Source organism: Mesitornis unicolor, unplaced genomic scaffold (genome assembly GCF_000695765.1).
Source record: "Mesitornis unicolor isolate BGI_N332 unplaced genomic scaffold, ASM69576v1 scaffold18936, whole genome shotgun sequence".
NCBI classification, from domain to species: Eukaryota; Metazoa; Chordata; class Aves; order Mesitornithiformes; family Mesitornithidae; genus Mesitornis; species Mesitornis unicolor.
Window position 1 is genome coordinate 14996 of NW_010190693.1, and position 21222 is coordinate 36217.

General features: G+C 35.8%; 1 protein-coding gene across 2 annotated transcripts in view; it reads left to right on the forward strand.

Moving 5' to 3' along the window:
- CCDC88A (coiled-coil domain containing 88A) overlaps positions 1 to 21222 on the forward strand; it is a 75566-nt gene that overhangs the window by 14232 nt on the left and 40112 nt on the right. For both annotated transcript variants that reach the window (XM_010186484.1, XM_010186485.1), the window contains exons 3-10: positions 4274 to 4382; positions 7964 to 8033; positions 12529 to 12587; positions 13343 to 13426; positions 13996 to 14136; positions 15900 to 16069; positions 19170 to 19251; positions 19922 to 20080. In XM_010186484.1, the coding sequence (XP_010184786.1) occupies positions 4274 to 4382; positions 7964 to 8033; positions 12529 to 12587; positions 13343 to 13426; positions 13996 to 14136; positions 15900 to 16069; positions 19170 to 19251; positions 19922 to 20080 (874 nt within the window). The remainder of the gene's footprint in view (positions 1 to 4273; positions 4383 to 7963; positions 8034 to 12528; positions 12588 to 13342; positions 13427 to 13995; positions 14137 to 15899; positions 16070 to 19169; positions 19252 to 19921; positions 20081 to 21222) is intronic.

A 21222-nucleotide genomic window follows, 5' to 3' on the forward strand; every position in this document is an offset into this window, starting at 1 on the left:
GCATCATGTTGTCCTGAGGCTGACATTCTGATTTTAACTGCTGTCAGTCTGCACTAGCAGAGGATCATATAACTGGGCTGTGAGTTTTTTCAAGTGATAAAGATAAGTTCGAGAGCACATCTGGGACATTTAAAGATCATCTGGTCCAACCCCCCTGCAGTGAGCAGGGACAGTGTAATTAGATCAGGTTGCTGAGAGCCCCGTCAAGCCTGACCTTGAATATCTCCAGGGATGGGACCTCCACCACCTCTCTGGGCAACCTGTTCCAGTGATCTACCACCCTCACAGAGAAGAACTTTTTCCTAATATCCAACCTAAAACTACCCTTTTCTAGTTTAAAACCATTACCACTAATCCTGTTGCTACGTGACCTAGTGAACAGTTCTTTCCTAGATACGGGAATGAATCTTTTTGATCCAAAACAGTGTAACTTTTATATATTAAATAGATTAATAAATAGAGAGAGGGGGATACATGGAGTGAATTGGGGGAAATAAACCATAGAATTGCTGATGATCTTTGTTAATGCATAATTTGGCAGAGTTGATCCAATGCACTGTTGGATTTCTAAGGATTAAGATGGGGAAGATGAAACTTAAGACTGATTTCCTGTGGTACTGTTGACAAAGTGTCTGCTAAAGTGTTCTAAAACAGTTCAGTTATTATCTGTTAGTGCATGATTTGAGAGATGTGAATTAATTATTTTTGTGCTGTGAGGAGAAATGCTGGCATTCAGTAGCAAAGTCCAGGAACAGGTATAATGACACCTTATAGTTTCTGATTTTCCTCAGATGTTATGATTTCTGATTTCAAAAAATTTTCATATCATCCAGTAAAACTCAAAGCGCATGTGCTGTATCTTTGGTGTATGCAAGTCCCAGTAGTGAAATCTTGTCTTGCAAAACATGAAGATGGCAGTGGTGATAAAGGTGTGGGACTAAGAAATCGTGTCCTAAGCTATCTTGGGCTCTAATTGCACATTTTCTTCCTCGTCCATACAAATGGCATTGATTATTTCTGCAGCTGTTCAGGAATTTGCTTCTGTGTTCATTTCCCATTCGTAGTATTGGGATAGTAACAATTGGTTTGTCTTAAAAGTATGTAAAGATTTATGTTTGCATACCTTTATGATGACGTAGTGCTATGCATATATTGAAGTTTTTATTCTTACAAGATCTGTTTAAAGTTTCTAGTACATCTTTTGAAATAAAGTGTAAAGCCTGAGACTTTATTACATTTGTGTTTTGAATTCTTGTGGTTGCACACTAATTTTTGTGTTGATACTAAAATAAGAGCTATAACGATATCCAGGAAACTCTAGTGTCCTCTGCTTTGAATGCTCTAAAGGGAGTTTCATCAAAATGTATGGCTGTAGAAATGCTGCTGAAGATGATGAAAAAGCCTGGAGATAATCCGGTAGTCATTAAGATTAAAGATGAAGATTAAAGGCCCAAATCGGCCTTTTGGAGATATGAATGTAGAAATAGAAGACTTCAGCTGATCTCTGTGTAGCATCAGGTCAGCAGGATTTATCCTGGATTTTATCTTCTGATTTTAACAATTTTGAATGGATTCAGTTTGGAAAGGAGTTCTGTACATCTGCAAAGCATAATAGTCATTGTTAGCCCATTTAGTTCCTATTCCAGCTACAGGTTGGCTGAATTAATAAATCCAAGGTGACATCTTAGTCACTCAGTTTTGGCTAATATATTCGAAAATGCACTTTCATTGTTTATGTTATTTTTAGGAACAGGATGATGAGCATTTAGGAATGAGGCAATTACTCATCTAAGAATCCATGTCCTAATTTTCCTAGATTTATGTTCATACATATAAGAAAAAAAGATGCTCCGCTTACTGCTTTTCTTTTAAAAATGACTGCTGGAGGTACGTTTTATGTATGATCTGACTTCCTTTCCCAGCAATGTTTTTTCTACATTCTTTCTATTCTTGCTTACAAGCTATGAAATCCTGATAGCAATAAACTGAGGAAGATACATAGACTTCTTTTAAAAATTCTAACAAGATAAAACCAAAGAATGCTGTAAAAGGCAAATAAGGGTTTCTTTAAGTAACTTAAATTTAAATGAAAAAATATAAATTTTGTCTATAGCGACACTCGTATAAAGAACATGTGGAACTACCAATCAAAGTTATAAGTTGCTTCAAAATAAATCTTGATACTGCTGTGTTCAGTGGAGTAGAGGGAATAGCTAATTTTGGGGTGTGGGTTGTTTACACTTAGACATTACAGTTGAATTGAGTATAGAAATGTATGAATCACATGTATATTGAAGCTCTTGTAGACGTGTTTAGTTAATTTAGATAAAATACATCTCTGTTCTGTATGATGCATATTCTTTTTTCCAGTGTTCTCTGCGCAGCTTGCAGTTTGTGTGCATCAGCAGCATCTGGCTTTCAGGTTGCAGGTCCTAGGTGTCCAGCCGAGACAGTTCACGCTGACCTGTGATCAGCTCTGCTCAGTCTCCTCCTGATGAACTCTGGAGGGATTTGCTGTGTGATGGATGCACTTTTCAATGAGCAGTGCCTGTTCTCCCGGGGCAGGTGTACTTATATGTCACCTGGCAGTTCAGTGCGCCCAAGTAATTGAGGGAAGGCTTGTGATGAGCCTTTGCATGCTGCTCTGAACCCAGGGGATTCACCTGTTGAACAAGTCTAAGTGCAGACCTTGCCTGAAATGTGACTCTCTAGCAACTGAGACATCATCTGTACCATACATAAAATATCTTCCTCTCTTGTAGACAACACTTGTACTAAAAATTGAAGAATTAGGGGGGTGCGTGGGAATGGCATTTCTTTTCCCTTGGTGTTTGATTGTGTCCACTACAATATTCAGGTCACTTTTGTATTATAGCAAGTTACTCTTTTTCTCTACTTGATTCTCAAGTATAATCCATTGCCTATATGTGTTGTTGCTGAGTTCTGTTATACTGCTGTCACACTTTTACACTTTATCAGGTTCATGCTCAATTACCATAATGTTCTTTGAAGGTTGTTTTGTGCTTTGGTTTTGTTTGGTTGGTTGGTTGGTTTTTTTAATTCCTTCCAATTTTTGCCCGTGGCAGTTCTGGTAAGTGTATTCTCTATTCCATTGTTCAAATCATTAATGACAGTGTTGAATAAAACCAGACCAAACAGGCACACACCCTTGCAGGAACCTCCAGTTTGACAGTGAGAAGTTGATAGTTTCTTGTTTGAGTGCAGTATTCCAGCCAGCTGCACATTTATCTGGCAATAGTATCATTAAATAATACAATATATCATTAAATAGCAAAAGTTACATTGTGCAACTGTATAGCATATCTTTGTAAAAGTTCAGAGACTTCACATTGCTCATCCCTTATGAATTCTCTGAGTGTTTTACAGGGTGTGCTGGGGGAGCTGCATTGATTCTACATTGTTTTCTTTGAAAAATCACAGTGGACAGTTGTCACACTGTCTCGTATCTGGTTAATAAGTTGGTATGTTATGAGGCATTGGAAAAAAAAGGTGACTCATCTGCATTTCCTCAGATCCTTTCTACTTTGTGAAGGAAAAAGGGATTGATTTCCTCTGTGAAGCCAAGATAAACTTGGGAAAAATCTGGTAGTGTGTGCAAGTACATGATAAAAACTCCCATTAATAATCCCTTTGTTGACAGTTTTCAGTCATCTGTAAATACATTAAAAGTAATTTAGTGTGCGTTAGCGTAATGTATTTCATATTCCTTATAGTTCTAAAAGTTAAAACTTACATTCTGGTTTTGTGCCTCATGATAGTGTAATTTTTCAGTATATAGACATCTGTTAATGTAGCCAAACTGAATTCTGGTATTCGTAATTGTCTGCGTCAGTGAAAATGATTCCTGGTGTTTGTAGTGTGTGCTGGAATATTTATGTTTTAGCTGTGTTCTGCTTTCTGTATTCCATTGGTGATGGAGAGGCTTGTGGAAAAGTGCAGAGCCACAAAAACTTTCTTCTTGTATTCATTCTCCTGTAATTGTGATGGGTGCTCCCAATTACATACTGTGTTAATAGCCAAAAAGGGTGCTAATCTGACTAGTGGTATCAGAGACAGATGTTTCAAGTTATTTCTTTCTGCCTTTGGCAGTCAGTTCCACAACTCTTTATTTATTTGTAAAGGGGGGATAAAAATGACATGGTAACCAAGACAAGAAGTTGTTATGCTGGCACATTAACCGTATCATTTGTTTTATAGAGAGAGCTTGAATATTAATGTTTAATGTGTCTAATTTATTCTTTTTTTTTTTTAGTAATCCAAAGTCTGCTAATCAGAGGATAAACAAAAAAGTAAACAATGATTCATCATTAAGGATCCAAAATTTGTCTATTTTAGTGAAACAAATAAAAACTTACTATCAGGTCAGTAATTGCTTCTTGTATTACGTTTTGCCTAGAATAGTTTGTAAGTCTTCTTTTATAGTTATGCCTTTAAGAGTAACAAAAATAAGATTAATATTTTGAGATACATGCATGGATGGTTGTGTATAAATCTGGTGAGATTTTTTTGTCACACTTAATTTACAGCTATATAGTAGTTTGATTACTCATATCATGCATTTAAACAGTATTGGTTGGTATCCTCTGAATTGAAGTAAGTTTTGTGCCTATGAGAGAAATTATTACATGTGCATTTAGTCTTATCAGTGGAATCTTTGTCAAAAAAATGTGATGAAATGTATTGGTTTTAGAATTAATTTGTTTTTCAGTGGGAAAAAAGATCAGCGAGGTGATAACAATCAAATGGAAATTCATAGTAAATGCGGTGATGATCTAATTTAGAGCTGTAAAATAGCCATTGAATTTTTGTGTGATAGAGCTGGTACTATGCCTTCTAGATGCAGAGCCTGGATAGAGTGGTAAACACATGGACACAGTATAGCAGGACACTGCAGATATCACCAGTGCCCCTTATAGTGTATCTCCTAGTGCTCTTCCACACTTTGCACCTTTCTGCCAGGAGAGTCCAGTTTCTGAGTCAAAAATCTTTGATCTACCTCTCACAATAAAAAGTGTTCTTATTAAATAAATGTTGAAATCTGTCACCATGCCTTTAAGTTTGTCCTGTGTAAGTGTAAGCTATGTAGAACCGAATATCCTTTTCCCCCTTTCCCTGCTCAGTCTCTCAGGCTTCTAGTCCTGTGAGGTGCCAGCCTATTCAGATAGTGCAGGTGAAGGAACTTGCAAACATTGCAGGTCTGGCATTTTAGTAGGAGTAAAGCCATCTAATAGCCAAACTGGAACACTTGTTCAAATTTAGAATCACTTAGAATCACTTTTTTTTGCATGTTCACTCAGCTATGCTCATGTACATACAGGGAGCTTTATGCCTTGTGGTAGTTCATTTGGTTTGGAGAGAAGCGTTAAAAGGTGGACTGTGGTGTTTGTTTCCTCTCAAACTTAGCAGCCTGGCAGCTGGTGTTTTCCCACAGACTAGGTATGGCTTAGCAAGGCAGCACAACAAACTTGGTTTCAAGAAGGGGTCAGTTTAGTTCCTGTCACCTGTGAATTTACCTAAGGCAGAAAAGCTAGTGCTTGATGGGTGCCTTGGGATCAGTCTGAGGCCTCTTGTAGCCTGGGGTATGCCTTGACAGAGGTGTGAGCCCTCACACCTGAATGCTTCAGGCAGCTCTCCATATGGGCATCATGCTTGGTGTATGTTCTGAGATCAGTGCAACAGAGAGATTTTTAAGTTTTATCACTGCATTATCCTCACTTTTAAAACTCTTTATTATGAGCTTGTCTGTGCTAGTTGATTCCATGTATTTTTATAACATCTGTGGAAAACATGCTCTCAATTTAGCAAATAATTACCTCAGTGCTGTATATGTACTTGTCAAAAAACCTCCACTGATAGAATATAACACTCAAAATCAAAATGTTATATTTTACAAGGTTTTTTTGTATAATCTCTATCTATAATCTGTGTAATCTTTGTTCTTCTCTGTAATTAAAATTGTGTCTTTTTCCAGTGAAGGTGCTTTACTTCCTTACAGCATCACCAAACTCTTACCAGATCCCAAAACAGTCTTTAAGCCTATACATTTCCTGGCAGCTAAGAGTGTGGAATTATTCTCAGCAGCTGATTCAGGAGAACCAATCCCTCTCTAAGTTTTGGTGTGCTTGGGAGGTTTAATGCAGTGAGCTTCTATGACTCCCATGGGTGCTCTGTCAGCCCCATTTAGCAGATGATGCGTGAGTCCTTAGTAAAAGAAATGCTTAGGAACTCTAAAAGTTTGCCCAAGCAAGACAGAATTTTGTAAATAGGCTTAGTTTATTTTTGCAGGTTAAACAACAGTTAAAAGAAATACTTGAATTGTTGGATACACAGGTTCCAATTTCAGGTTTTTAATAGCAGCAGTCATTTCAAAAGTAAACACAAATTGAGAGCAGTTGCACCAGGCTTAATGATGAAGTTAAGACTGTGTGACAGAAAAGGTGGTAGATGCCTTTGAAGTAAGGAGAGGTGGTGTAAGAAAAGAGGTGATAATGTCATTAGTCGATAGAGGACACATTTCTTGGTGATCCCTGCGTGTACTCTGCTCCACAGTAAGACAAGCTTTATAATAGTAGCATGGAATTATTTGAGCTATTACAAGAAAACAAACAACACAAAATGCTTCTAAGCCCCTACTTAGTATACAATTTTCTTTTGTAGTAGCTATAAATACTCATTGAATTGCTTGTATTTAATCTGTTCTTTATTAACTTAAAACTTTCTTTGGTGCACTTCACAGCTTTTTTAAATTTTATTTGAAAATTGTCTTTATCGGAATCTCAGACATACAAGAGTCATTGTTGGTTGAAATTCATTATATTTGAGTAGGTCAAAGGTATTTTTCCCTCATAATTTGCCTTAGGCATGTGCAATGACAGTACATATTTTTCAATCTAGTGTTAATCAGTTCAGATACTTTTTTTTTTAAATGTCCTATATTAACTGGTGAGAACTTTCAAGTATAGCTATAGGTAATAATTTCCACAGGTGTTTTTCAAGTAATACTGCAACTTTTCAAATTTGACATAAAATGAGTTGGCTTACATTACATTTTTAGCTTATAGTATGGCACATAATGTATGCCTTTGGGATGTAAAGCGGTGATGATTCTGGAATACGTTGCTTTTGAGGATGAACATTTAATGTATTAATGACTGTCTCTGTGGAAAAAATAAAAAGCATGATTCCAGAGCTGCTGAAAGGATGGCATCTGCTGTGAATAAACATCTGGGAACAGGAGGAAGACTATTCTGCTTCAGAAGAATTAGGCTCTGTCTAGACTGAGGATTTGACCTGATTATAGCCATTACTGGCTGACAGAAACTGTCCATTGATACAATCTGTAGACTAGATAGGCAAAGCTGCTTCTTGAATGTGTGGGACTTACCAAACTAAAACTCCGCCCGATCATGCAAATAGGATTTGGTACCTTTATATTCAGGATTGTCCCAGCACAACTGCAGAAAAAAAATCGTAATTTTCGCATTGGTGTTTTGGCGGGGCCACCGAGACTATGGACAGGAAATAATGGAAATAGAGCTTTTGCAGTATAAGTGCAACTTAGAGCAAATAAAATATACATCTAACAATAAGCTAGTCAGAGAAGCATGAACATTAATAATTTAAAGGCGTTTTGCTACATTCTGAGACACGGGATATGGTTGGCTTAAGATCCATAAGCCAGCTCATTGCCATGAGAGGATTTTACTATGTTGGCATGATCTTGCAAACCAATGAAACAAGGCTTTTGTAGGAGTAATTAATATTTGTAAGTTTTTCTTTTTAACTGGAGCCTCAACAATTAAGTACTGAACCATGTATGTATTAAGACCTGAAAAATTTTAAACTACTTATGTAATACTAATTTTTTTTAGTGGTGTAATATCTGATGTCTGGTTTTGTTCAATACATATGATTTAAATAATATTTTAATTAACTTTTATAGGAGAATTTGCAGCAGTTGATCATGATGTCTTTGCCAAATGTATTAATAATTGGCAAAAATCCTTTTTCTGGTAAGTTTATTTTTAACTAAGATGAAAATTTATATTGGTGTAATAACGTGTTATTTCACTGGAGACATAATTCATATAGGATTGAGCCTTTCAGCAGAAGATTGTGTAAATACTTCTAGCAAATAAGTGGTTTAATAATGATGATGAGTGACATTTTCTTTGTATACACCAAAGGTCCACACTTTACAAAAATGTGTTTTGTCCAAACCTTAGCACTGGCTGTCATTAGGATTTATACTGAAAAGAAGTGCATTTCCCAGCAACCAGCAAGCCACTGGTATGACAAAGTATAAGTTTTGTGTATTCCCAGCTACTATGCTTTCAACTTTCTTTACCTAAGACACCTCTGAAAAAATGGCAGTTTGATGCATCTCACTTGATCCTACTCCTAATCCTTGTTTTTCCTTCCCCAAAACTCTCCTGCTTCTCTTGCATCGTTACCTGAAAAATATTGCAATTACCTTCTTACTTTCTCCGCTGAACTGACACTGTCTTCTCCATGCTCCCACCTTCTCTGCTTCCAGCTCTGAGAGTTGCAATTTTCAGACAAGAAAATTAGCCTGTATGGACCCAGCTGACTATCCACAGCCACTTGGGAATCTCTGCACCATGCTCTCAATTCCAGAAGCACGGAGCAGACACACCTGGCCTGCATGGAGCCACTATGGATTGGGCAGAATTTATTTACTTGGGTCTAATGTGTCCCAGGTGTTCTACTTCTGATGTTCTAGCACCTCAGCAGAGAGGTTAGGAACTACTCTAACAGGCTGTGTAGCTTCCCCTGGCTTTTTTTCTTTATTTAAGATGTCTTATATGCCATGCTTCCATGTATGTGAGACAAAATTTTTCTCATGAGCAAGAAGAACCATTTGTGTTACCTCACTTTTCAATTCCAGGGTTCATAACGTTGGTACTTTCCATATCCCATCTGCATATATACCATTATGTAGGTATCCTTTTTTTTTATTTTATTTTTACTTTCTGCTTTTGATTATTGCCGCTTTTGCTTCTGAGGTCACAGCCCTTTAAGTTTTTTTATGTGTAGATGCTGTAATTTATTATATGCACCAAGAAGTGTGAATGTGGTCTCTTCTTTTCCAGAAGAATAGAATCCGTCCTGCTTTTATATTTTGATTCCAGACTTTCTTAAGATTTTCGAAAGACTCTATGGATTTGCCTAGAGACCAGATTTAATGGAAAAACAGGTTAAAAAACTTAGAAAGACAGATACTGTTTTTTGTAGTGACATTTTTTATTCCCTTTAAGATACTGAGACAAAATATGTCTTAACGATGTTGTGTAGTATAAGGTGAAATTTTATTAAAAATGCACTACAAAAAAACCACAAAGATAATTCAATATTATATACATAAAAACCTCTGCTTTAGTCATTATTAAGAAAACTTCTTCCTGTTTTGGGACCTCAGCTAAGTCTATGTAGCTTTTGTGGTTTGGCAACTGGAATGTGTGTTGGTGTATACATTGCTTTTCTGTGGGGATGTTACTGGATTTGTGAGAAAATACGGACTTGGCTGTAGCATTGTCCACATATTGAAAAAATTTATGTATGGACAAGATGTTTCAGATTCCTGCTTGAATTGATCATGGAATTTGATCTGAATCAGAAGATAGACCTGTTCTTTTGGGTTCCATCCAGAACATTTCCCTTTTGAAAGTTAAGACTGCTCTTGCTGCGTCAACTTGAAGAGCACCTCATCCCTACAGGGATTTTTAAGCTTTTTTTCCCTTGCTTTTTTTTTTTTGCTTTTTTTTTTTGTGGGCAAATGTAGTGAAATGAAACTTCAGTGACCTTTTGAGAGACTTGCTGTGTAAATCTGATTGCATCAAGGCAAGCCCCCTAGTAAAAGTCAATTCTCTGATAATGGTTAGGATTTGCTCCACTAAAGCTTAGGCTGTAGTTGTGATTTTTCTCAGGAATGTCTCCCGTTTTTCCCCTTTGCAGTACTTTGCACTTAAGGAATGATTAGTAGAGAAATACCAGAAGACAATAAATTGCAGAAAACATGGACAGATAAGATTTCAGGAAGAGAGACATGTTTGACTGTATCAGAGGGGTTGGTGAATCAAGGAAAATGCAGATAGAATGCTGAATTTGAGCTTTGGGGGAAAAAAAAAGAGGTCATCGGAGACTATCAAGAAACATTTCGGTTGAGCTAATTGGCAGAAAGCCAGTTTGAGGAGAAAACTGAAGGAGAAGAGCTGCAGGCTGTGATTGTTAATGTTAGGTTAAATTACAGAAGAAAACAGAAGGGAGATAATGAAGAGGTGAATGCTCTTTAACGGGGGAAGACAAATTGTTAAAACCAGTTCATATTTCTGAGGGAGCAAGCCAGGGGAAGAGGCAAGGTTGCAGAGGGTAAGAAAGTCAGGGATAAGAATGAGTGCAGGGAAGATCAAAGGTTAGAATAGGGTAGGAGCAAAGACAAACATTCAAGATGGTTGGTAGCAGTGGAAAGCTGAGGTGGTTCAATATTTTGCCATATTCCTTCAGGAAATGTGGGGGAGAGATATGGAAACAATATTTAGGTAGGTCTTTAAAAGCCAGTCAAGAGATGCTGAAGCGGTGAGCAAATGAGCATCCAAAGGAGTTCAAGGATTGGTTAAAAAGAAAAAAAAAAGTGTGAGGAATTTATTGGGCTAAATGAATGCAGGATACAAGATGCTGGGATGGGTTCCTTCTGTTTAAAATATTCTGGTTCAACTTTATTGCTTAAGACACAGGCAGTGAGGTAGAATTTCCCTTCTTTATCTGAAGTAGTGTGCTTCTGATGAAACATATTTATTGATGTTTTCTATTTCTATGTAAAAGACTTCTTGCATCTCAAAGACTGGAGTTATGAAGTCTATATAAATGATTAAGGATCTCCCATTTGAGTTAATGTACTTTGTAACATATCTAACCTGTTTTGAAAAATTTAAACATTACATGTTCGTTTGGAATATACGTATCTCCCTCTGAAAGAAGCAGGTTGAGTCAATGTTGAAAAAAGGTGTTCTACGTAATATAATGCACAGAGAACTCCTGAAGCCATGAGGAAGGTGAAGAAGCTTAGCAGCTGTCTTTCATCTCTGCTTTATGGCAGCAGGCTTGACTGTTACTGAAAGGTAGTCAGAATCATGAAGAGTTCTGTATTCTTTTAGGTTTTTTTCTTGATTTCCTTTTGATTTTCTCTTTTGATAAAGATTACTTAATATCTGTAATTTCTGAGAAGGATTTTACATTTACTTCACTTACAATATACTGTAGTGGATCAAATCAAAGGACCAATTTTTTCAGGTGCTTGTACGTGAAGGGTTACATCTTTATTACATAGGGGTTCATCCAGAATAGACTTAATTGCCCAGGGTGGAAGAAGATTGCAAGCTGCCTTTTTGGAAAGAAGATTGCGGTTGAGTCTTCTTTTAGATGCTTATAATTGTCTCACAATCTTTGGAGATCATCTGTGATTACCAACTGAGTTCTTTTAAAAAACTTAGATCAGGCTCCGGGATGACTGTGCATACAAGGTAGACATTCGCTGTGATGTTAGTTATTTGGACAGGGAGTGAATTTGGTCGTGAAGGTAGTAGATATACCAGAGCAGAGTTTTGCAGAATAAAGGTCAGATTTCTCCCCAGATCCAGCATTATGATGATTGACAGCATAGCTTTTGTCTGGTTAGCTAACAATGAAATAAACTTACTGGCTGTAATCCAGAGTATATTGTAGAAAGGATGCTAATAGGGTCCTTTTATTCCTAGATAGCCCAATGGGTAGTGTTTTCTGTTTCGGTAAAGTAAAATGCTATATGACCGTATAGAGTTTAATTCCCACTAGCCTAAGTTGTTTGGCCATCCTTAAAACATTTCTTTTATGGTGTTCATACTCTAGATATAGTGTGTGTTTTGTAGCAGGATGAAGACATTTTGAGTGTAAAAAGTAAGAAAAATATTTACTAATCTGTAAACAGAGTTCCTCAAGTTAAGCTTCTTTAGGAGAGTTAAGATGCTTAAGGCCAGATGTGGAAATACATTTTGATTTTTAGATGTGTAGATTAATATCTAATATAGCTTTATAAAAAATTTAAATGAACTTGTTGCGTAACTCTTACAGGTTGCAGGTGGCAAATAATTTAACTACTTTTGTAAATATCTTGAGATAGCTGAGATTACAGTTGAATACTTGATTGTAGATCTTCAGAGCAGTTTTGAAAATGTCTCTCTTAACTTTGCTTTATGAAATTACATCTTTTCCATTTGAAACTCTTACGGATGTTAAGCTATTGATGAATGCTGAAAATTGGCAGTTAAATGGGAAAAAGAAGTAAGTTGAAAACTACAAAGATGAGGGTTTCTTAATATTTTTGTTTTCTAAACTAAGTTAACATAAATTATATGAAAATAATTATAAAACCTGAAGTTTTCTGAGAGGTAGGGGAAGAAACTCAAATTATCCTTTTACAGCTACCATTTTTTGTTCTTGTTTTCTTCTTAGAGCCAGGTACTGAAGAAATAAAAAAACTCCTCCTGCTTTTACTTGGTTGTGCGGTTCAGGTAAGCTTAATATAAATTTATATCTGTATGGAATGGGTTAAATATTACTGATTTCTTTTCTTACTATTTTAATACCTGATGTGGTATATAACTTTGCCTGCCCTTCCTTTAGTGGTTCTATTGCGTTCCTTGAAAATCTGGCTTTTCTTACAGTTAAAATAGCTACAACTGTGCACCTCTTACATTTCATTGCTTGAATATAGCAAACTGTGTGTAGGATTTCTAATAGCTTATTAATTGTAAAATTGTTACTTCACCTGATACTGTAAAGAAAGGAAGAAAACAGCTAAGTACTGAAGAATTATCTTACTGAAACTATTTTACATATTAATAATCTTTTTTTTAATGGACTGCTGTTCTTATTAGGAAAATTTGTACCTTTCAGTTAATTTAACTGAAAATATAGATCAGTCATGTGTTCTTAAGTTTAACAACTTGAGTAGTAGAGGAGGACACTGAAAAAATAGCTGTGGATTTCGCTATCATAAAATTTTAATAAGTAGCTACTTTAAGAAACCTCTCCCACCTTTTCAATAGCTGTTTCTTCTTTATCTTTTTATTAGTGTTGAAAGTTGTTAAATCTGGCATAAACCAAGTGTTTATTGGTCAAGAAAATTATGGCATAATAATTTAGCTATGTTATCATTGTAATTTCTGATTCATAATTTTTAGCTTTTAGAAATACAAAGGAAAAATAAAAATACTTGTGATTTTATGTATGTGTATGTATATAAAATAGGTATCTTTATTTTTAGTGTCAGAAAAAAGAAGAATTTATTGAAAGAATCCAGAGTCTGGATTTTGACACAAGAGCAGCTGTTGCAGCCCATATTCAAGAGGTAGGTTGTTGGTTTTGTGCTTTTAATATATTTTTGGAGGTAGAATATTGTATTACAAGAAGATAATTTGCATTTGTTCAAAAGCAAGTAAATCAAACACATGCTTTGTATATCTGTTGGTTTTAGTAAGCAAAAAATGCCTTTATTTTTTAACTTGATTCACAAAAAGATGTCATGATCAAGCTCTTCTGGATTGCATTGTTAAAACAGTACCAGGGAGCAAGTACATTACTCTGAGTATTTCTTAGAATTACAGGAAAATTACTTTAGTGAAATTGTCATATGCAAATTCATTTATAAAGTATAGCTCAAATCTCATGTATGTGATATGTTATGTATATTACATCATAGTCACCTTTTGCTTTTCATTTTGCTGGAGGTCCAAGGTACTGCTTTCAGGTAGATAAGAAACTGTTTCATAACTTAAAATTTAATTTGTTTTAAATGTTTTTTTCATACCTTGTCTAGAGAATGTAACCTGTAGAGTTTCAGTTTTATTTTCTTATACTTCCTTTCTACTCTTATAATTTAAAGAGGATTTTTTTTCTCTTCCATTTCATTCTGTGTAGGTAACTCATAATCAGGAAAATGTGTTTGATCTGCAGTGGATGGATGTCATTGTATTGACACAAGAATATGTTGAACCTCTGTTGAAAAATATGGCATTACATTTAAAAAGACTTATAGATGAAAGAGATGAGCACTCAGAGGTATGGATGCGGTTTGTTGATTAAGAGAAATACAAGAAATAATTTTTTTTAAATGATACAGCATACCGTTTTTAGAACTAATAGTTTAATGCATGTTCAAGCAAGGATTCCTTACTTCCAGAAAGTTGCTTCAGGTGGTTACGGTGTTCATACTGGTTGTTGAATACTGATACAATCTAAAAAAGATAATAGCAGGTGATCTTTTCATATAACCAAGGTCTGAAACAGCTTTAAATAGCATTTGTCTGTAGTTGAAAACACAAAATCCAGAGCTGTATGAGCTGAAATTTCCAGGAATCGGTAACCTGTCAGTTTGCAAGCCAGTCACTGAAAGATGCCTGTTACATTACTGTATCCTGTTGTACAGCTTTGAGAGAACTGGAGCAGAATTCATACCAGGAAGGGAGGTTTTACAAGCTTATTGCAATGCACAATCATTGTAGTGTGTGAGCATCAAGAAACAGGAATGCATTTAATAAAAATTGCAAGTTATGAATCATCTTTTTGGTCCCAGATTTGCCCCTCAGTAGAGTGGATATGTTAGTGTTCTAATTATTCTAAATATTCCTTTGACAGTAACTGTCTTTCCAGTTCACTGCCTTGATAGGCTAAGACAGACTTAACCGTGAGGAGAGAGGATGTGTGGTACACCTTTTTTGCAACACAAAGGAAAAGTAACTTTAAAACACAAGAGATCTTCATATTAGGATAACACCTTTATTTATATAATGAGATAGGAATATTCATATAGGTCCTGGTGCTTTATTCAGTTGGCAAGGATGCTGCTGCTCACTGAAGAGCACCAGTTTCTTTAGGGATTTATGTTTATCTTCATGTTTAAGGAACTCATGCCATTTCACTACACAATCCATTCTAAGCACTGATATTTTTTGTGGTAGCCTCCCCAGGTGGCCAAGAAAGCCAATAGCATTCTGGCTTGTATGAAAAATAGTGTAGTCAGCAGGACTAGGGAAGTGATTGTCTCACTGTACTTGGGAGGCTGCATCTTGAATTCTGTGTTTAGTTTTGGGCCTCTCTTTGCCAGAAAGACATTAGAGTGCTGGAGCGTGTCCAAAGAAATTACAAAGCTCTAGTGAAGGATCCAGAGCATGTGTCTGACAAGGAGTGGCTGAGAAAACTGAGCAAGTGGAGCTGTTTAGACTGGAGAAATGGAGGCTGAGGGAAGACCTTATCGCTCTCTGCAAGTACCTGAAAGGAGGTTGTAGTGAGGTGCGACCTGGTCTTTTCTTAAAAGTAACAAGCGAATAGAACAAGAGGTTACACTAGTGGAGGTTTAGCTTGCGTATTAGGAAAAATTTATTCACCAAAACAGTTGTCAAGCACTGGAACAGGCTGCCCATGGAAGTGGTGGAATGACCATCCCTGGAGGTGTTTAAAGATGTGCAGATGAGGCAGTTAGGGACATGGTGTAGTGGTGGAGTTGGCAGTGTTAGGTTAACAATTGCACTTGATGATCTTAAAGGTCTTTTTCAACCTAAATGATTCTATGACTTTTAAACTATGCTGATTTAGACTTTAGAATAGCCAAATGGTACTGTTGTATAGCTGTGACTATTTACTTTAGGTATAGAGGTCTGTGTAGGGATTCTTTTATGGCAAAACTCTTCCATTATCCTTGCTTTATTTCAGTCTTTTATTTATGAAGGGAGTGAATGATACTAGTTTCTGACATAAAAATGGTGCTCTAAATGCAATTCTGTGACTTTTTTCCTCCTCTTTTTTTTTTTTTTTAAATTCTTTAGACTATCATAGAACTCTCAGAAGAACGGGATTGTCTCCGTTTTCTACCTCATGCATCAGCAGCACAGTCACCTTGTGGGTCTCCTGGCATGAAACGCACTGAAAGCAGACAGCACCTGTCGGTAGAGCTAGCAGATGCCAAAGCAAAGATAAGAAGGCTTAGGCAAGAGCTGTGAGTACATGTAGATTGCAGAAGCGCGTCAAGAGAAGTAGGGTTTTCAGATGTTGTTGATTTCCCAAAATAGTAGTTCTCTAGAGAGATTTTTCATTCAAATGTTAAATTACAGTTTTAAATGCTTTTTTTTAGTTATCACACCCCAGGAGGCGTATTTGTGGACCAGTGTGATAAAGAAAACTTTCCATCTGTGTTTGTCTTAACCTGTAATCAAAATTATATTGATGTTTTAACCATAAGCATACTGAATGAAATCAGTGAACTAGTGCTGTGGTAAGAATGTATCTTTTGTGCTCTGAACTTTCTGAAAAACTAATTATGTTTGAGAAATCTCTTGAGCATGTTACAATACAGTAATGGGCTCTTTGCTCTACATTAATTGTTTGTATTTTAGAAATACTCAGAGGTAAAGCGTTGCCTTTTTCATACCGTGTCATATTGTTGTTTCGAACAACACAACAATTCTTTGTGCTTCCTCTGTTGTTTGTTATCATTAACGAATGTCTGACCATAGTTTTAAGATACCTGTATTCCTATATATTAATCAGGTAATAGCTTTGCAGTTGAAGCAATTATAGGGAGACACATTCAAGAACAGTTATGTGGGGCAGGCAGGTAGGAACTGGAAGCAAAGAGCTGTGTCCTGACCACTGAAGGATTAGTGGTAAAAATGTCCTTTTTAAAAGGGAGGTAGTGCTGTAGTGATTCCTTATTGGCAGCATGATTAAGTTACCTGTTTACTTGCTGCATTCATCCATTTAAGGGAGTGCTGTCTTCTCCCCATGGTGCTGACCCTTAGCTAAGAGGTATGTTGCCCTGCTCTGCCCCATCCTGTGAAAAATCAGTCCCGTTATAACAAAGACCTTTGTTTCTTTTTTTTGTGTGTGTTCTGATGAAAACATTTTTATCCCTTCTGTTTTATAAAGAAAACTGACTCAGTGAGTATCAGTGGGTGCTTTGTCTTCATAGGCTAGAACAAATTGGTGCAGTAGTGAAGAGTTTAATTTGAAGAGAAAAACAATAATAGGCCAATGGAGAATCTGTTTCTCCCTATAGCAATGTGTAATGTTTTAGCAGAGTGAAGTATGTGCAGTTTGAACTTAAAATACAAATGTTAAATCTGGAGAGTTTTGGTATGTATACTAACTTGCCTATAGTTTAGAAACAGCATAAATAAAGATTTTATTTATTTATTTTCAATCCAGCAGGAAACCTCAGGTTGTGCCAGGGAGAGGTCTTATTGGATATTAGGAAGTATTTCCTCACTGAAAAGGGTATCAAGCATTGGAACAGGCTGCCCAGGGAAGTGGTTGAGTGGTGTTCAAAAGACACATAAATGTGGCACTTAGGGCTATGGTTTAGGGGTGGACTTGGCAATGCTACATTAACAGTTGGACTAGATGATCTTAAAGGTCTTTTCCAACCTAAATGATTCTGTTTTATTTTATATTTTGTAGAGAGAGGAGTCAGGTAAAATTAAATTGTAAGTTGAAGGTAGCATAAGTCACAATTATCAGCTCACTGGTGTGCTCGTACCAGAGGTTGTTGATCAGATCATCTCCAGCTGGCTGGATTAAGTATCTGCTTGATTTACTCAGAGGATCCCCTTCCCCCACTACATCTTGGTCTTCATGAAGAATAGAGGACAAAAAGATACGGCTCTTTTTTCCTGATGTCTGTGTTATTATGTGTCTACTAAAATGAGCCCGCCCAGGATATTCTATAAACAGCTGCACCAAGAAAATTAGTGAAAAAATTGCTGTTATTAGTTTGATTGACAGTTAATAGATAGCCTAAACAGTGAACACTGGTATGTTCTGTATAATTTAGTACAATCCTCTCTAGTCTGTAGTTGAAGCATGCAATTAGGGCACCAGTGATGGCTCGGAACATTTCACGTTTTGCACTCTATTTTAATTCAATTCATAAATAAATTTCTTTTATGCGTAGCAGTATATTTAAATTACTAGACTTTGATAAATTAACTTCTATCTGTAGCATTTGGTATTAAATGCTGCATGTATTTGATAAATTTAAAATTAGATTAATTCCAGGGTGGAATTTATTACAGTCTGGTTTTGGCAATGAACCTTCATATCTGGTTTAATATGCACTGCAGCAAATGTTGGATGCAAGACAGCGATTTGAGGCTTGTAATATAGACGCTCCAGAACTGGAAATTGTACACCTGATTTTCTGTATTAAGTCCTGTCTGTTTTTGTAGAACAATAATATAGGAATATGGCCTTTTCAACAGTGCATACTGTACCGTCGCATTTTGAACGTTGGCTATTCTGTGTCTTTGAAATAATTAAATATTTCCCTTGCACTTACTCATTGTGTAACAAACTGATTTTTTTGAGCATTGAGAAATAAGTGTTAGCGGGAAGTTGAGAATGAGTCCTGTAAAAGTCTATTCTATGTCAGATGTCTATGTATTCTATGTCAGATTGGTTTTATTACAAATTTTCTTAATAGACTGAAGCAGACACTGCCTTGTTTCCATAAAGATTATTAAAGTTACTAAGCAATACCTTCCTTTATTAAGTAAAGACACCTGAAAACCTTAATTCTTCTCTGTAAGATAAATAAAACTTTAAAAAGTGTAGAAGCACTTTTAAAATTGGCTTTACTTGCACTGTGGCAGGATGGTCAGTGGTCATTGTCTGGTTCTCCTGGAAAATATTTGGACCCTTTGAATGTGTATCTTTAAGTTACTCTAAATTTACTTTCGGATGTGAATCTCCTGGTGCACATTAATGTGTATTATCTGGGGTTTTTTACTAAAAAAAATCTCTTTACCCCTGAAAGATCCCTTATTACATCTTAATGTTTGTTGCCTCACATAAGTAGGATATCTTAATGAACAATTTAAAGGCCTATGAAAAATCTGATCAAATTTAAAAGATTAGATATAAACTAAAACCTAAAGAATGTCTCAAGCATAATGGCATACCTAAGTTTTACACTCCGGTGTCCATGAGATTCTGGATTAAATAAGGGAAGTCTCACGAATGTCAGTATTTTGTTCTCAAACAAGATGTTACTTATTGAGTTTTGCAGTCATGTTTAACTGTTTGGTGTTTTCTCTTTTAAGTGAGGAAAAGACTGAGCAGTTGCTTGACTGTAAACAGGAGCTTGAACAGATGGAAGCTGAACTAAAGAGACTTCAGCAAGAGGTATGGGTTTTGTAAATCTATTGTTTAAAAAAGCGGGCAAAAAAAATGTTGCCAATGATCCTCCCTCCACTTTTTTGTGTTAGGAGGCATGTTTTAAGGCATTTTTTTTCCTTTATTTTGCGCTCTGAACAGGATCTTGTGTAATTTATTCCTTTACTTGTTCTAGTATGCTAGAAGAATATTCTGTGTTATGTTAGTATTTCTTTAGTATTTTTCTTTCCACATTCAAGCAGTTTACCACCAACATATCCTATGAGTGTACGTGTGTTGAATATTTCTCAAAAACAATCCACTCAAATTTTGTCTGGTTTTCATTATACTTTGAGTGTTGATAGAGGGAAAACATCTTCATTTATTATTAGGATATGAGTGTATAAACTTATTTGGGGTCATTTGAGAATATTACCTGTAAAATGAATATGCTGTTCTGAAATTTGCAAATGTGTGCAATACCTCTCCTTGAAAAAGGCCAATGCAGTTTTCTTGGAAATACATAATCTGGACTTAGCCTCTAAAATATTTTGTTTGATTTTTTTTTTTTAAATGTCTCTCAGACTTGTAATATCCCTCTGCATTACCTCGATTTGAATAATTAAGCAGCTATGTTATCCTTTAGCATTGTGCTTTCCAGTATTCTTACCTTTAATTTCTGTATTTTCATATTTTCTAGAATATGAATTTACTCTCAGATGCCCGTTCTGCCAGAGTGTATAGAGATGAATTAGATGCACTTCGTGAGAAGGCAATTCGAGTCGACAAGCTTGAAAGTGAAGTCAGCCGATATAAAGAGAGGCTGCATGATATTGAATTCTACAAAGCTAGAGTGGAGGTATATTAAGGAAAAAAAATACTGAATAAGTGTATTTTTTTCTTTGCTGTGGCTTTTTCTAAGTTATTTTGTTGATTTAAAACGTTGGGACATCAAAACAATGTTATAACTTTTCACTCTTGGATATATGATATTCAGTCTTTTGTGATAAATTACAGTTTTTAGGTAAGAGTCTGTGTGTCTAATGACATGCAGTTTCATTTGAAGTCAGTAGTATTCACCATAGCTGTAAGCTAACAAGGTCAGCAGGAGCCTCTGTTTAGGATACGTACTATGTATGTATTAGGAAACCCAAAGAGGAATTAATTAAAAATACACTATAAATGTAATAGTATCTTTCTCCTCATGTAGGTCTTGTAAGAGAAGGTAATTTTCTAAGTAAAGTGTTGAAGAAATAGTGGCTTTACACATAAACGAGTATAGGACGATGGCATTCCATGGAAAAAATATACTAAAGAAAGATGCAGTGATACCAGGCAAGAGACACTTAAAATTCTGTCAGGGATTAGAAGTTTAGGAAACAAATTATTAATGTGCAGGATTTTATTAAGCCATCATTCTCTCTATAAATGGCAAATATGTCGGGCAAATGCCAAGATGGCAGAAATTTGTGAAAGAAGCCATTACTTGTGAGAGTCAAAACTAATAAAAGTTTAAAGACATTTTCAAGGTGGTCATTGTGATCTGTGGTATACCAATGTGTACTTTGTATGTCACAACATAAAATAGCTATTACTAATAAAAGCTGCTATTGATGAGAGGGGAAAAACTGCAAGTCAAAGCCCAAATCTTTTTAATGTTCAATTGTAGATCCTTCATCCAAACTTCTAATAATAGCTTTAGTCAGAAATAAAGCATCTCAACTGACATGGGAGTTAGTAGCTTTTTAATGCAAAATGAGATGGATAGTTTTTCCAAGAGGACTACAGTGTTAAAAAGTTAACAGAAGACTGTAGCTAGAGATAAGGTGTGTGGTGTGGATTAAAACATTGTTAAAAGTGCTTTAGACTTTTCTGAATTAAAAAAACCACATGGTTTCCAAGAGTTTTCTTTTAAGATGACTTATTCTTAGCCTTGCTTGTGGGAATTAATTTTATCATCTTACTGTGTAATGTGAAATAATATGATGAAATTTGAAGAAA